General features: G+C 39.6%; 2 protein-coding genes across 4 annotated transcripts in view; both read right to left on the bottom strand.

Annotated features, from left to right (window-relative positions):
• LOC108883825 (cAMP-specific 3',5'-cyclic phosphodiesterase 4B) overlaps positions 1–10,156 on the bottom strand; it is a 47,265-nt gene extending 37,109 nt beyond the window's left edge. The window contains exons 1-2 of one of the 3 annotated variants that reach the window (XM_018677330.2): positions 10,023–10,156; positions 7,301–7,371 (exon numbers count right to left, since the gene is read on the bottom strand). Coding sequence is in view for 1 of the 3 variants with exons in the window: in XM_018677329.2 (XP_018532845.1) it covers positions 3,566–3,662 (97 nt within the window). In the remaining 2 variants the exon portion in view is untranslated. Of the gene's footprint in view, positions 1–3,565; positions 3,686–5,832; positions 5,852–7,300; positions 7,372–10,022 lie in introns of those variants that run through there. The other 2 variants (XM_018677332.2, XM_018677329.2) reach the window with 2 other exon arrangements.
• Positions 10,157–12,752: 2,596 nt separating this feature from the next.
• Positions 12,753–15,874, bottom strand: LOC108883824 (leptin receptor gene-related protein). Its single transcript, XM_018677328.2, has 4 exons — positions 15,721–15,874; positions 15,275–15,350; positions 14,502–14,688; positions 12,753–14,304 (listed from the first exon to the last, which is right to left on the bottom strand). The coding sequence occupies exons 1-4, from the start codon at positions 15,734–15,736 to the stop codon at positions 14,188–14,190; spliced, it is 396 nt and encodes a 131-aa protein (XP_018532844.1). The 5' UTR covers positions 15,737–15,874; the 3' UTR covers positions 12,753–14,187.
• Between the last annotated feature and the right edge of the window lie 1,752 nt (positions 15,875–17,626).

Raw genomic sequence — 17,626 nt, 5'->3', positions numbered from 1 at the left:
CCCCTCCCTGTCATCCTCCCACTAGGCACTGTGTCTTTGTGTTAAAGTCAGTGTACAACTGCTGGTGTTGGTTGTTGCTCTCCAGCTGCTACCAAGTCAAGTGGCATGAAAAGAGAATTTCTCAGCTGCGCAAACAATTTTGTTTGTACCTATCAAAACAAACATGCGCAGCATCCTGCTGTCCACAGCGATTGTGGAAAAAATTACATGAGAGGTGAAATGGCAGCAGATCACACAGGGGTGCAGCAGTGTTTTGAGCATCTGTAAGATAACTCTTCCACTGCTGGTTCCAATCTCAGCAGGATGGACAAGTTTTCAATAATGTATGAAGTCTGTCCACTACAGGGAACACACAACGCTGTTCAAATTCTTTATACTTCATGATACAGGTACATTATTCTGATATTTTAATGATCAAACAGCCTTAAAATTCTTATGAATCCACAAGAGAGAAAAGTTAATAGACTGAAGACTGGCCAATACAAATCAAACCAAAAGTATCAACCCAAGCAGTTCTCTGTGTCATTTGTGTACTCTGGTACTTGCCTTGTATTAATTAGATCAAATCATCTTCTATCATAACAAATCCCCTAAAATAATGATGTTCAAACAAGACTATTTCCAAAGTCATCAGCATTTATCTTCTACAGACCATGAATGTCTGTAGCTAATTTTACCGCAATGTAGCCAATGGGATATTTCACTCAAAACCAAAAAGATCAGCTGCATTGGGCCACTAAAAGAAAAGTCAAGATATTCCCAGTGAAACGGATTCATCCTGTGGGAGGCATGAATGTGTGTACAAACTTTTATGGTAATCTGGTAATGCATCTCATACTTGTGAAAACATTTTACTTTGAGCCAAAAATGGCAGCCTAATGGTCACACTGGATGAAAATCAGGGGATAATCAAAGTCAGTAGGATTCATCCTCTAGGGGACCATTAATGCACATCCACTACACTGCAATTCATCCAATAGTCATTATATATTTCAGTCTGTGGTGGACCGACTGACCAGCATTTCATTCCCTTTGTCCCTCTTGCCTGAAAATGTTGAGATAACGTCACTTTTTATATTGGTCAGGCTCACTGCTCAAAACAATATGATGACAACTTGTTCAGACCATTTTCACAAGAAAACATTTTTCTTGCCCTCATAAGATTTTTCATTGACCCAGTCATTAATCTCATGCATTAATATCAACACTTATTTCCCAAACACTCCAAAAACACTTTGACGGAGACTTTTCTACTTTTCTGTCACTGCAATCATGTCATGTCTAGCAGTGATAGGTGTGATCCTACAATGGTTTTAAAGCTAACAGCACAAATCATCAAAGGAAAGGTCCAGAAAGGTCAGTTTGTCTTTACGCCACCTGAGACACTAAGAAGCACTTTCTCTGTGCACACCATACTCAAAAGGCTCAATAAACTGTGACTGTGTAGCTACATTACATTTTGTAACAAGCAGTTGGGGGAGTTGTCCACCTTTTAGACACCACTTACTGTGATTTCAGGTGGCATAAAGTATTTAATTGTTTGTTTATGTGCTTCAAAAGTTAGTTTCCAAAGGTTGTGGTATCTCCAAGGACTTTACTGTTGTGAGGAAAACATCACCATTTTGGGCAATTAAACACAGTTGAGAACTACTTGACCAAAGCCTGGATAGTTTAATGTTGGATAGAGGCAGATTTGGAACTTCAATTCAAAACATCTTCTGTGAATGGGTATTTATTTCTCCCACACCAAGTATAATCATTGATTTTTTACAACCACAGTTACAGTTCAGTCATGAAAATTCTTAATAACAGTGACCAATATGTTTGTTGACCAAGCCACTGTTTTAACCCATTCATGTCACTTTTTTACATTTCTGCTCAGATTCTGCAGTAATCACTAGTACTAATATCCAAGAATCTTCCTGTTAAGACTACTAAGAGATGAGATGTTTGTTATAGGATTATTTTCTTGTAAGGCTTGTTCCATGCTATCAGCACTTCTGACAAAAGGTCAGAGCTCTGTCAATACATCTAGGGAAGCAATGAGTCCATGAGACTCTAAAGAGCATTTAAACCTAAAACCCAAGAGACCACTCAATTCAAAGATGATCGCTGGACAAAAGACACTGAATTCACAGTGTGCTGGTGTCTCGCTTTGGCAGGCTGCTAGCTTTTTAAAGTAACAAGCTTCAAGTGACCTCTTATCCTTGTAGCCCAGCAATAGGTGATCCCTGTGGTGGCTGCCTGTACCTCTACACATAATTAGCTGTTGATGTGAAGCGGGCAAAAGAATGCATGGTCATGAGGCAGCACTCAAGATGCTGATTGTAAGGATTTGGTTTGGATTTTGAAGAGAACACCAGGGGATATCGTGCAAGGCGTATATCATCACTGCAACAGGTAGCAAAGCAAACCAACGTGGATTGCTTTTTTGCTTAATTTACAACTCTAGGACGATGCAAATAAAGGCAATGGATAGATTTACCTTTAAGGCTATTATTTCTTGCATTAAAAGTGAAAGAAATATTAAGAAGATTTGAAGACTAAATTAAGTATGTATGAGTAGAGTCTGTTGCCTTTAGGCACAGAGAGACAAGACCCTGCAGCAGATCAACAGCATCACCTTTGGAGAAATTCAACTGCGAACATTTCATTATCATTGCATTTCAAGTTATTTATGATGAAAATGAAAATTTTACTCTATTTACGCTATTTAGAGACACCATTTTGCATTCTCAGAAATTCACAGGCCTTATTCCACTTTTTTCTCACATGTCATAGACCAATAAATCAATAACTAAAATTACTATGTTAGTGTGGTTGGTGATTTTGTGTGAAGCTATATGGGTTTCCTGGTGCTATAGCTTCCCACCACAGTCCAAAGACAAATTGGGAAAAAAAAACAACAACTGTGACTTGCCTACAAATACGAGTGAGTGTTAATGGGCTTCTACATCTGATAGACCAGTGACCTGTTCAGACCATTTACCATGCTTTCTGCCCTGCGTAGGCTGAACGAGACATCAGCCCTCCCCAACACCATCCGCAGCAGCACTGAACGAGAATAGTTTGGTATAGGGCTGGGTGGATGAAAGGATATTGAGGGTGTGTGTTATATTTCATCATCCAACACACTCTTAATGCTTTAACGGCATGGACTGTAAATGGGCAATTCACAACCCTATCATGACGACCAATGTTTGCATATTTGTCACATATTTTACACATGAGGTTAGCAAGGTTACATTGCTGCCTGTCTAACCAGTCAATCTATGTCACAAGTGTCCATGCACAATGGAGAGCTGTAGAGGGTGAGTCAGTAACTGTCATACAATTAAAATCGCCAGACACCCACACAAAAGTGGCTTTTGTTGCGCCAAAACAAAGGAGCCTCAAGAAATAATGTTTGGAACTGTATTAATAATGCATTCAGTTACAATGAGAACTTTCAAAGCCGTCTGTGTGCCACAACCATGATGGATTAACTTTACAGTGGTCACTCAGTAACATCCAGAGAAGTCAGATATACTGCTAAATGAAAGACAATCTTTAAGACTTGACTTACCCTGCTTTGAGCCATTCAGTGGAAAATCAATCTGTATTCTAGGTAAGGCTTCAAATAGTGCTAAATGGAGAAGGAAGTAGCGCTGGTCACAAGACATGACAGCTTTTGAAAGAACACTGGCAGGTCTAGTTTTACTGTTGGTCCTACCCACATTTATTCAATCTAAACATTACCACACCCACTTTATTCACAACTCAGGAGCAGCAGTTTAAACACAAAGCACGTCCACTGATGACATAACTCGTCTACACCAATTCAAAAATTGCGTGTTCACAGAAATACTTTGAAACATTATCTGTCAAATCTTCTCAAAAGAGCCTTGGGGCAATTTCCCAACACTAAGCTGAAGTTTAATGACCAAATAAAACAGACTGTGCAATCTTGTTTTATCACCTCAGACATATATCTAAGATAAAACTGTTTCTGCCTCTGACCTTGAAAATAATAGCTGTGTTTCTGACTGAAAAGACTGCTACAAATTGAAAAACAGCTCAATGAGGAATCAGCCATCACACTTACCAGTATACTGTGTTTAGTTCAAAGGCAAGGCCTCAGTATTTTATATTGCATAGCATCTACACTGGAATGATTTTACCCACACATTTTAAAAGCATGTGAACATTTTTTTGTTTGTCATGTCTACTCTTTCAGAAATTAAGTTCAAGGATAAAGAGAAAATCACTGATGATGAAGCAACTAGATGAAAAGGGAGACAAAGAAAAAGAAGGGCTTGTCTCTATTGACCCCCAGGTAATAAAATGAGCTGCCTGGAGCACAAAAGGCTCCAAATTCACTCTTGTCTTTTAATTACAGTTACAAGGTTACTGAAAGTATTGTGCCACAAGTAGCATGAGAAACAGTGCTTGTTGTATTGCACTCGCACTTGCACATTGTCATTAGTCCATTAGCATGCTACTGTGGTGCGCAACCTTTTGTTTCATTTGTTTTCTAATGTGCCCTATGAAAGCAAAGTTATTTCAGATGTAGCAGCTGCAGACAACTGAAAAGAAATATTAGATGAATGGCCAGGAGGATACACACTATAGCACACCTGCGACCACACTGCTTCCCTTCAGACTAAAGCTCAAAGTACATACTCTACATATGGCCCTGGATTACCACCTGAATCTGTTTTAAATGAAAACTATGTAACCTACAGAGAAGTACCTGCTTTTAATTGATACTGCTTATTTCTTTTTTTTTTTTTTTTCAAAATATCTAGATGAGAATTATAATGAATCTATAAACAAATGTTACTCATAAGATTATCTGTGAGGCTACAGCTACACTTAAAGAAAAACACTCTACTGTATTCATTACGGTACACACAGCGCCATTTGTTAATCAGTTGGGTTTTTTTTATTTTGTTTGTTTGTTTTTTTTATGGCAGACATTTTGTGCTTAAGGTCTTTAAACCCTGTCTGGCCCACTGCCTTCTTCAACACATCCATCCAATGTTATTCATACAGCACTGAATATGATACTAATCAATATTTGGCCAGACAGTGGAGGCTCCGTTGTTTAATTTTGCATATTTAAAGTTAAGAGCTGTATATCAAGAAAAATACTTGCTGGGAGGTTGCAATATGTTTTAAAGGCACACACTCGGTTAACTCTTCTAATCTTATCCCTTCTTCCCACACTGTTTGTGTGGGCATGTCCTACACACAAAGCAGCTGTTGTACTTCATGCAGGTGTCTTTACATTTACTGACTGAGCCACACAATGAAATATTTTATACATTACAGCTTATTGAAAATGTTACATCTACAAATCTACAAAACTGTCACTCTACTGAGAGTGACAGACAAAGCTATCGATTCACTAAAGCAAACATTTATTCAATAAACTGATTAGTTGATGAACTGCAAATTAATCAGCCTGTCAATGTACCCGACCTGCTTACACTATCAAGAATCACTGTCAGAGAGAAGGGTAACAGGTTCTCAAAGCATTTGGGCTGGGGTGTACTTGAAATTTCTAAGATGTGTATATATATATATATATATATAGTTGTTGACAAAAATTGTACATCAAGTGTGTGTTATAGTGTAATGCAAAACTGTCGGTGCTCATTTCATCTCTATGACTGAAAAAACACTTGTCAACCTCAATTAGTTGTCACTGGAAAATCTAAACTAAGCCACAGTGGAAACTTTGCTGTTTGCATTTGCATTCAGCGCAGTGGCAGCAGATTCCAGCAGAAATGAGCTTTTCAGACGAGTGGAGACAGAGGAGTTTGTTGGGGAGGGAGAGAAACAACACACCAATTTGTGGCAGCCGAAAGATGACGTCACTGTGGAGGCCACATGCAGGGAACCCACTGCCCTACTGCACAGACATAAAGGGGCAGAAAGAGAGAGAAGCAGAAATAGTTGACTGGACAGGCGTTTTGCAGTCACACCATGTGTTTGTCATGTACATATCATCACTAGTCACATCAGCAGGAAGATAACCTGAACAAAAATGAATGGAAACAGACTTATTCCAAGCACTGTTGTTTTAAAAATGGTCTTAATTAGTTTATTAGTCTTAGTACAGTTAATTTAGCAAACAAGTATAAAATTGTTTGTGCTTGTATACCTGACTTAAAGTGGAGTTTATCTACCATTGCTCATATGACAAAGACATATCATAGTAGTATTCTCTACTACACTGCTCAGCATAATTTACTCCTTTGGTCATACTCAGCATTCATTGCAGGCACTATCCTTTTTCCTTTCATATAATTTAAAGAAAGAGATGAAAAAAGTTTTTAGTCCAGCACACTAAGACAAATACCTATAAAAGAAAAACAAAGAAATGAGAAATAACTGGTCATCCAGGATACATGGCAACTGTGACACTGGATGAGTCATTGTTCAACTGTGATTGAAGGACTGTCTGTCTCAGCACCTCATTAGTTATACATTCACTAAACTAAACATTGCCTGCAACATGGAATCAACACTCTTAGGGAGAAAAACATCAAATGACGTGGGGAGTAAGGAGGTAACAGAAGGCTTGGCAGAGTCTGCAAGATTTGAGGCACAGAGCGAGTCTTTGGTGAGTGGTTTGTCACCAGCTGGCAACCCCCTCCACCCCCACCCCATGTCAACATGACTGTAAATCCCTCAGACGATAGCTGAGAGAGAAATGAATCAGTGCACGGCTTTGACCTGTGCTCCTTGGAGATGCTCAGTGAACAAATCGATGTGGTCAACCACCACCTCCCCTACACACAGGTTGGCTGCAGTATATACTGCTGTGAAGTGACAGGCTGGGCCTCTGAACCATGACAGACCACACACACTCTCTCACACTCACACACACCCATGTAATCTTCACCACGTGTCTGTATACAGCTAACAATTATTAATAATCTGTCCATTATCTCTCTTATTATTCAGTTAAATGTTGAGTCTATGAAATGCCACAGAACAGTAAAAAAGGCACATTTCATATTTTTCCAGAGCCCAAGGTGACATCTTTAAATCCCAATAATCTAAGACAAAGACATGCAGGAACTTCTCACAAGTAGTAACAATACATGTAAGAAGTATCTTTAAAGAGAGATGGGTGCGCTGTAATGGAGACTTACTGTAATTTTTTCAGCCAGTAGCTCCATAATTCATAGAAAACTGATCTCTTCTGCCGAGAAACCAATGAAGAAATACTATACACTGCTTAGTCAGCAATGAAAAAACTGATTCTGACCACAAGATGCGCTCTCAGATACTAAAGAAGGGTACTCACAGATGAAGCTGTTCTCCTGGAGCCAGTGGCGGGAGAGGAAGAGCGGGAATTGATGTCAGCAGATTGTCAGCCTGAGAGACAGACAATGTATGGATTACCATTTCACAGATCACATAACACAGCAAAATATCTGAAATAAAAAAAATACTGACCATTGACAGTGTTTTGGCCAATTTTAATCTATGTGATTGATCTTAGATCAGCAACAAAGACCCCCAGAGAATATTGCACTCTCTCTCTGACAAGCATGCGAAGGATCACAGATATTTACACATTTTTTAAACAGACTATGACCGTACAAACTCGTTTTTATAAGTCAGAGTCATGAGAAAGTTAGGCAAGTTAGGAATCTAGCACAATTGATTGCTATGGTTTCCTAAATGCAAGACTGTACTTTCCATCACAGTTCAGCTCACCAATCAGCACATACACACACATACACACACACACAGTTCTTTCTGTATTCACAATCAGCTGGTTTTTCATCACTGCTCCCAGTATGCCAAACTCTGACCCAGTCTGAAACACTGAGTACTGAGCACAGACACGGCATGCATTCATCAACTGGGAGCAAAACATTGATGTTCAGCAACAGAAAAGGCAGCACAGTAACCACATCACCAGTAAAGCCATTAAGCAGCCAGTAAGTGAGTCATTGGTCAGGCAGCCAGAGAAGAAGAAGCAGCTCCATATGTGCCCTGTTGTTTCAGCACGGACAGAGAATAAAGGGACAGTGGCCACTCTCAAACCACATGACCGGGTGCACTACAGAACAAACTTGGCTTAAAGGGAAGTACAGCAGACGTGTAATGTGACAATATGTCATGCCAGAGAAATGTCAGCACTGTGGCATAATAGAAAAAACTTGTATGGGATTCTAAACCTGATGCATAGCTCTAAATAATTATTTGTAAAAGAGGGAAAATGTCAAAATAATGCATGAATAATGGATGATGAAATAATGGATGAGTCAGCGTTATGTTTTTAATTCTCTTGTTTTGGAACAGAAATATAACCAACTTAAAAAGGTAGAGATGCAAATAAATACTGTTAGAGTCGACAAACTCCAGCTCCCAGACTGCAAAGACTTTAAGGCACATTCTAACAGATGTTCAAGCAGATGTTCAAGTCAGCAGCAAAGTCAAAATAACTATAGGTTATCTGTTGGTAGTAGCGGTCCCTATAGAGGATGATGAATCCCAGTAAAGTAGGATAGACATGCGGGTGGTCATGAACTGTCCATGTGACCAGACAGAATTGAACTGCAGTGGTGTGACCAATACACATGCGCACGAGCACACAGATACACACTTCCTTCCTAATCTCAGCCAAATAAATCTGCGTGCACACACACACACACACACACACACACAGAGAGAGAGAGAGAGAGAGAGAGAGAGAGAGAGAGAGAGAGAGAGAGAGAGAGAGCACAGAACTAAGGCCACATTTATGTCTGAAAACATGTTTGAGAATGCATATTAGAATAGTTTCTAACACTGTGAACACTGCATTTACAGATGAAAGACAGTAACAGTGATCAGCTACAAATCCATTTCCACTTCCAATCCAGTCAAGTCTAACTGATATTGATATCTGTCTTATATTGTAGCACACAAGTTTTTTGTATTCATTTTACCTGTGCACAGTCATGTGGCACAGTGCTACTTTTGTGGCACTGGAACAATGGAACACTTTTTTCTCCATACATTACCTCACACACCGTGGTTGATCAAATTACTTACTGACAAATAGTAGTAGCTGAAATCCAACTCTAAAGGGATCAAAACGCTAAACTGGAGATGATGAATATTTAAGTGTCACAATCATCTCCAGTCCCTCCCATTACAATAGGTCACTTTGGAGTTTCTGCATTGACTCAAGTCAGATACATTAAGCCCTTACTGGAATATTTAACCAGCTGGGTAAAATAATGAGCCTAACTAGAGCTATTTATTTTCTGCAGGTCTTAGTCGACCTAATTTGACTTAACTGCTACATGGACAGTGATTGATTGTTTAACGGCATGCAACGCTTGGTTTATAGACCAGCAACCCTGCCATAACTGCATTAATGTGACTCCACCGAGGCTTTCCATCACAGTATTTAAACAAATATCCCTTTATTTTACCACCCACATCAAACTCATACTTTTCTGCATTTACGTCTCAGTCACAGTAATAAGCGAAGCCACTGACTGGGAATGTCTATTATCTCGTTTGACCTCATGGGAAACATTTGTGTTTCAACGTGGACACATACAGACAAAACTGACAAAATGGACTGTCAAAAGGAAGAGAGATGCCCAGAGTGAGTCCAGAGAGAGATGAGGAGCGCAGCCGACATACAGACAAGAAGCCTACGTGATGTGGCTGAATTAAAAGACCTTCCAGTGCAACTCAAGATATCTGACTGCCGATCAGGTTTCCCTCAAAATAGCGTCAGTAAAGCTCAAATGACGGAAACATGACAGCGAAACGTCTCCAACGTCGTCTGCTCTGCAAATTTTAAACTTTAAAAAACGAAACAAAACTTTAAAATGTCGCGCGGTGACAGATTGTAGGCTTGGTATTAAATGGCACTGCTACACAGTGTACAAATGATAATGTCGGTAAAAAAAACAACAACAACAACATTAAAATGATTAAAATACATTAAGAATCAACGGGTATTCAGGAATATTTGCATTGTATTTGGAACTTGACCGTAAAACTTGGTCTCTTACCGGTGCAATATACGCTTTCCCACGCGCTGATTCTCTTGCGATTCAATGCGAGGTCTTCTGTTTCTCTGCCAAGCGTCAGAGGCACGCGCCCCTTTTTATCAGGTTCCATTTGTGCCATTCGCGCTCGTTCCCCTGCCCGACCTCGGGAGCGCATCGATTGGCTTCGACACCGACGACGCAAATCCTTCCGTTTACCAATGGATGTCAGCGCGCACGCCCTCCCTGCCTTCCCACTGCTGCCCGCCCCATATCCGCTTGATTTCCAGCCAGAGGAGAGTATGGATCTGCCTCTGCTTCACCTATTTAATGAGGCTACAACTCTCCGGCTCTGATTTTCATCGACTCCCTGATGTGTTTCAGTTGAGTGACTCTTTATATAGCAGTTACATGTATACAAATGTAGTGACAGTTATCCTTATTAAGTTAAATTAAAGTTTTAAGTTCATACTCTGTCGTAGGCAACCCATTAGAAATCAGTGGCAAACCTGAAATAAACTAATATAATTCAAAGTAATTTTAACTAAACCTGTTATCTGTTAGTATGGTGTGGCAGTTAGCTGCTTCGCAAGTTGCTGGCTTATACTCAAGAGCAATTTGGGGTTCTTTCTCTTGCCCAAGGACACTTCTGCATGTGGACAGGAAGTGCTGGGAATCAAACCACCAACCCTGTGATTACTGGATGACCCGTTCTACTTCCCTGTACAAGTAGTTGACTTGTGCAGAGCTGTGCTGGAACATTAATTATACTATAGTGCAATATTGTATTTTTTGTGCTAGTTTTAAGTGTTGTATTGATAAATCACATTGCATTACTTTGTGTTACACAATATGGCATTGTGTTGTGATGTGTTGCACTATTGCAATTCAGTTCTTTTTCATTCTGTTCTGTGTTGTGTTGCACTGTAGTTGAGTGTATGTTGCATTTGACACCTACTACAGCTGCGATGTACTAAATATTACAGTCTCACACAACAACATAATATTCTGTGTTTCACTGTAAACTGTGTTGCACCGTGCCGTGTTCAAGGCCAGACTCAGCAGTCTCTTAGAATAATTTTGATGCCTTAGCTGTTGCCAGGCAACAGCTGTCCTGGAACAGAGATGAATGGGTCTCCCTGGGCTCTTTCTCTTTCTTCAGCTCCATCTTCACCTTCATCTCTTTTGTAATTTTCAGTGTCTCTCTTTCACTCAGATTACATTGAGTATAAATGCAAAATGACTCTGTTGCTTCCTAGAAGTTTCTCTCTCTGAGCAGATACTTCTAGCCCATCGAGGTGTCAAGTTTTAGGTTGTGGGCTAGAGTAGAACTCTGATTCATTTTATCCCAGTGTCTCTAATGTAAGCCTATGGGCAGTGGGTGTTTCTTTCAACATCAGTCTTACCTAAGTAACTGAGTCAGGGTTAATCAATCCCCAGCTTTTCTTCATGAAATATGTAGCAAACAGATGGCTTGTCTCAATCCACAGCCACCTTAAGGGCTCTCTCTGTTTCTGATGGACCTCATCTTGAACATACTGGCCCTGGAGTGGAAACCCTCTGCAGAGTACCTCAGTGGGCAAGGGTTGCACCCTTTCCTCTGGCACTGTTCCATATAGATGTGTTTGGCCTTGTTCATCTCCCTGATGTCCAAACATCAAGATAACTGTCGCTGACAACCAAGAGGGAATTGAGTCTATCTGCACAAAAGCTTTCACCATGTCTTCATGTGTCAGCGTGTCTGGCCTTTATGTGGTTATTTTGAATATTTTGAGGAATCTCAGCTACATCCCCTGACCAACTTGACAAACTAAGCGTTTTCATGCCATATAGACATTATATATTTCACATACATGCCTTGAAAGTCATCCTCAGAAGTGCTTTGCTGATACAGCTACTAACCTCTCTGTGGGATGTTAGTCCATACACGCTGCATCTTCCCCCTTGTGAAATGTGATCACTGGAGGCGGGCAGCACAGATGTTTTTCACAGAAATAATAATTCATTTGCAGAGTGTGGGTTCCTTTTGTTTGTGGAGGAAACACACTCTGCTTCACACGCAAATTGGTGAGGCAGCATTGGTGCATTCCTGACACACACGAACAGAGGATGAAATTAAACCACTCAAGTTTGATGCAGCTGCATGGCTGATCTCTATCACGTTCTATTTAACCCTGAATAGATGATGTTGGCATTCATCAGTGTTTTGTTTTGTAGCTTTCACTCATATGGCAGTATTGTTGATCTGTATTTAAAATATTTATGTGTGTGTGGCTGCAAAGAGCAGAGCAGACAGGGGTGCAGAGAGAGGTTTTTCAGAGAAAATTATGGGCTACTCGGAACAAACATGGAGCTGTTCTACATGCCGCTTGTTGAATATTGCAAAATATCTAAATTATTGAGCAGCTGTTCATACCTGAACTTTTGTCAGTCAGACCTAAGGCCTAACATCGGGCCAGACAGAAACGTACCGACCACCAAAACATCCTCACCCACACACCGCCTCCCTTTCTTTTCTGGTCTGTGTCTCATGGGAGGCTGTTATCGAGGCTCGTCTGGTCACTTTTTGCTGCTGTACAGTATAAACAGTGTGCAGGTGTCTATTTGAATGCATCACCCATCAGCACTGGCGGTACTCTTTACAGGAGTCAAATCAAGTTCTCCATCCATTTCACTGACCACCACTTTTCATACCAGCTTCTCGCATCCTCGTCACATCATCCGCAGTCAAACAGCAAAACAGAGCCCACGCACTTGTTTCACTATACAGAGTTTTAATCAATGTTAGAAAACAAAATGCAGTTTTATAAAATAACCGTTCAGAACTCTTCAGCACTTGTTAGTGTTTTTAAAGTGTGGGAGGCATGATAGAAAGAAGAAAGCTTCTTCCTATTCAACGTCAGTTGTGAGACATAGAGTATAATGTTTTTCTTTGTGAGGCACTTGCATATCAGATATTAAGCAAATCAGAAATAATATGAGACACTAAACTGAACAAAATATTTCTCTGATAGTCTCTGAAGTGGGGCTGATTATAAACAGAACATAAGGATGTAATATTGATTGATAATTACAGAATTCAATGGCCCCTGATGATGAAACACAAAAACCACTGACTCTCAGCCACAGTGATATTTCAATCAAGAATCTGCACAGGCACTTATGACTTATACATTTGCAGGTTAAGCCCTCACCATTAGAATGAAGTACACATCTACAGTAACCACCATTCAACATGTAAAAATATACTTCACAAACTGACAACACGATCTTTTCTCCATATCATGAATTCTTTGTCATCTGCAGGAATATAAAATGAATGTGGGTATGGTTCACACAATGACTGAACATACTGTTAATGCTTATTTATATGATACACACTAAACAGTGCTTGCACAAATTCCTCCCCTAACTTTAGAGGATCACGTTGCTGCATAGTACAGATCAAAACCTACAGTTCAGTGGTGAATATGCTCAATTTTTGCAGTCTAAAATGATCTTTGGTGAGAATGTAAACAGTAAACACCAAAACAAAAAGCAATGCTTTAAAGTCTTGAAAGCAAAAACACACATTTCCATACAAATATATATATATTTTACCTGATTAGGTGGTCCTACAGCTAGTTGTCAGATAGCATGGATTAAGATAACTTGCCCTGCCTTTACACTTTAAACAGCAAACTGTGCTCATAATAAGCAAGCCATAATTCAGTACAGCCACTTCCCCCTTCAACAGTGAGGACAGATAATGCATGGAGCATCGTGGTGTGCATTAAAATATTAGGATCCCTTTATGATATTGATTAACTGAAGCATAATGAAATAGCAGGCAGCTGCAATGAACAGGGTGATTTGGGGGTAGAAACAAAGGCGAGACAAGCTAAAATACATGGGTTAAGGTGGATAGTGATGGTGTTAAAGCATAAGTGGAGTATAGGTGTCAGTGTTTCCCTGGTCCTCAGACATAAGGCACATAATAGGGTACACTGTGTTGTCTCAAATACCCCTTAATATAAACATCGGCCTGATAACATGCCCAGTAAATTTAACATTTTGCAGCCTGATCATCATCCCCATTGAGTGCAGGACACGTGCCCTTTAGTCTGCAGTTCATCCATTCAACTATCCACCTCATCCAATCCTCCATCCATCCAACCATCCTTCTGTCTGTCTACTGTCCAAAGGCACTCTACCACTGCTCCCAGCTGAAGTCATCCCCACCTCCAAACACGACAAAAAAGCCAAGGATGGTGAGAAAGATGACAGCGTTTCCTGTCATCACCAGACCACAGGCACCCCACTGGATCTGTAAGAGATTCAGATCTTAATTGCTGTGGCCAAAATATTCATCTATATGGTTTCACAACACACTGGTGGCATACATGTCTTGGCTTTTTTTCAAGATATAGTGAGAGAACAGCCTAACATGGTGCGTACAGCAGAGATGTATCTACATGAACAGATAAATGACAAAATATTTCAAAATGAGTAGAGAGAACTCACTGTGTTATTGCGGGCTAGGACAATAGGGAGCCCAAATGATGATACAACAATGCCAGTTGTTAAGAAGTAGGCCAGCTCTCTGCATGCATTGCTGGAGGAGTCAGTGTCATCACTGAGGCGTCTGGATATGAAGGTCGGGATGGGGCTTAATATGTAGAAAATCAGTACAAAGAGTGGCCAGTATACCCTGCAAAAACAGGAGTGAAACAGTTAGAGGGATGATTCACATTTTAAGACAGAATGACTTTGCAGCTTGTCTGATAAAATAAACAGGTTTTTATATGAAGAAAACACTGTATAATGTCTTCTGTGACTTTGTAGAGGATTTCTATTGTCTGAAAAAATAATCCTGATGACATCAGAGTTATCTCAGCTTGAGCTTGATGTTTAAATTTTTTAACAGAAAGCCTGCATTACAAACAGAGCGTGGGGTTTGAAAGATGTGGGCACTTAAGGGGCAGGGGGGCTCTAATGAAAGACGCTATTGAGTTGCATTATGGAAATTGTAGCATTTTGCAGGGATTACATTTCTGGACCTCCTGCAATGTTTATGATCACTCTTTTATAATCTGCCTCTTAAAAATAAAATGCTGGAGCACCCTTTAAAGGGTACTTCTGTTGTTTTGGAAACTGCTGATGCTCGTTTCTCTCTCATAAACTGCTACATGACTGGCAGAAATATCTGTACTATCCCTTTAAGACTTAATAAAACATGTTAAGTCAAACCTGGGTGTTACAATGATATAAATGCTTTGTTATTACAAAGAACCTACCCATACTGTTCCAGTGCACAGCCCAGCAGGAGAAATGTCAGTCCAATGGCACCACTAAAGGACAAACCAACCAGTGCTGCAGGAAACATTAGTTACACTGAATAACATGGGCAGAGATGCTTTTGTCCATACTTATGATGAGAAACAAAGCAGACTTGTACCAAGTGTTTGTGTCTAAGTGAACGTGTAAAATTAATTTCCTATGAAAAATATAGCAGTGACTTTCAACTTAAAACAGGTTTATAACTTAATAATGGAATAAGATAGCTTGTAACTAATACTAATACCCTGGGCGGCGTTGTAATGTTAGCTTTCGAGATGATTCAGCACAGGTTTTCAATAACTGTAAAACTAGGTTAACAAAGTTTCTGAAGCACTGACGGCAAAGAAAAACGTAACGTAACTCTCAACTGTCAACTGACTTATTAACGCATAACATAAAATACCTTTAATGCCGGCCATTGCGATAAATGTGTGAAACTTTCTGTTTAACTTTTGTTCTGCTCTCTTGGTATTGTTTATGTGCTCCCCTTCTTGGTAGACGAACTTCCTGCTTCCTCCATCGGATCCTTCTTTGTCGTCAGGTGACGGTCTTAAAGCTACAGTTCATCCGCTCAGTGGTCTGCACAGGAATTACTGTGTACTGGACGTGTAGGCTCACCTGAACGCCACCAGGTGCTGCTGACTTCTCCTCTCTCGTCATTAGCCGCTTGTGGGCCGATTAATCAAAAGATTTTCATGTCGATCGAATTCAGTTCGTTTCATGACTGTTACAGCCTCCCGCATAACCACGGACCCTGAGGGCTTGTTTAACACCCACGTGTTGTGGGTGCTGTAATGTAACGTTTTCCTCAAGTACTTTTCTTACATGCAATTCTGCAGTACTTGCATTTTACTTCTGTTGTATGCTATCTTATACGTCTATTCCCAATCATTTCGAATAGAAACATACGTTTAATTCTACAACTTTTTCTGCTGATCAACTTTTTACACACAAAACATATCATTTTAGAGTTAGTAAGTTAGTTAAACTTGGCTATAGCTCCACTAGCTACGCATAATAATAGGCCTATTATAAATCCTAATAACTTCCAGGAGCCATTTTCCGCAAACTGAGTACTTTTACTTTTGCTGATAATACTTCTGTACATTAGTTTAACATTTTGAAAGTAGGACTTGTAATGGAGTATTTTTTTTTTTTTTACTTTGTTGTAGGCTATTTCTATTTTTACTCAAGCAATCAAGAATCTGAATACTTCCTAAACCACTGTGTTGTCTTATATATAATCAGTATACACTATTAAACAATAATTATAGTATTACACACCATGTTATATAACATATCATTGTAAACTGTCAGTTCCTCCTTCAGTTTTATGCATTTGCTTTACATACTTTAAGGTTAGATTGAAGATAGCAAAAACAGTGATAATGATATTGAAGATAGATTAGATAATTTTGTCAAATAGGCCACAGATGACATTTTAACATGTGACAGTAGGAAAGTTATACATTATGAGGGGTGAATTCCATTTACTGTAACTTTTGATTTATTTTCTGAGCATATTCATTGATGCAAGTTTTATTTCCTCTTCCATCAACACATGGTTCCCTTTCAAAAATGTTACATACTCTTTATGTACCATAAAAACTGACAACTGAGCCATTATTTTTTTCACAAAGCGGTTGAACTTCCACTTTCATGGGAATTTTGGTGGAACTAAAACCCACAATAAAAATGACCTCAGATGAACCAGGGCGAATCTCTGTCTTTGTGTCTCCCTCTTGTTGGGTTTCAGGTTCAGTGTAAAGTGGAGATGAAACTGGGAGAAAGGTACAGTACTTCAAAGGGCATGAGTGATCACAGAGCTGGAGCAGATGTTAGCAGACTGATGCTGCTGCTGGCCAGATGGAAATCATGCAGTCACCAGAGCTGGATGAGTTCCTATCAAAATGTCTCCTGTTTCACTTTTTTGTAGTGAAGAAGATGTAGTGAGAGTAGGATAGATAAAATCTGAAGATCTGGTAACATACTGTACAAAATGATTCAAAACCTAGGCCTTAAAACTGCTTTGTTGCTGTTATTTGTAAATTTCAGGACAGCTAATGCCAAAATGGAAAGATGTGTTTGTGTTTACACTTGAGCAAGCTGGCATGTTGTCACTCATCCTCCAGCACCCACACAATCGACTTCAAACTCAGGTTATTATTTGCTGATGACTTTTAATTTTCCTGAATGACAGAGTAAGGATGATCCAAATAATAATTTGAGGCTTCATTGCAGGAAACACCCAGTTCTTTACTTTGAAAATGAGCACTGGGTGTATGAGGAAATGTTATTCATATAGTAAA

The sequence above is a fragment of the Lates calcarifer genome, linkage group LG4 (genome assembly GCF_001640805.2).
Source record: "Lates calcarifer isolate ASB-BC8 linkage group LG4, TLL_Latcal_v3, whole genome shotgun sequence".
NCBI lineage: Eukaryota > Metazoa > Chordata > Actinopteri > Centropomidae > Lates > Lates calcarifer.
The sequence above is the reverse complement of the archived record's forward strand: the minus strand, read 5'-3'. Positions and strand labels throughout refer to the sequence as shown.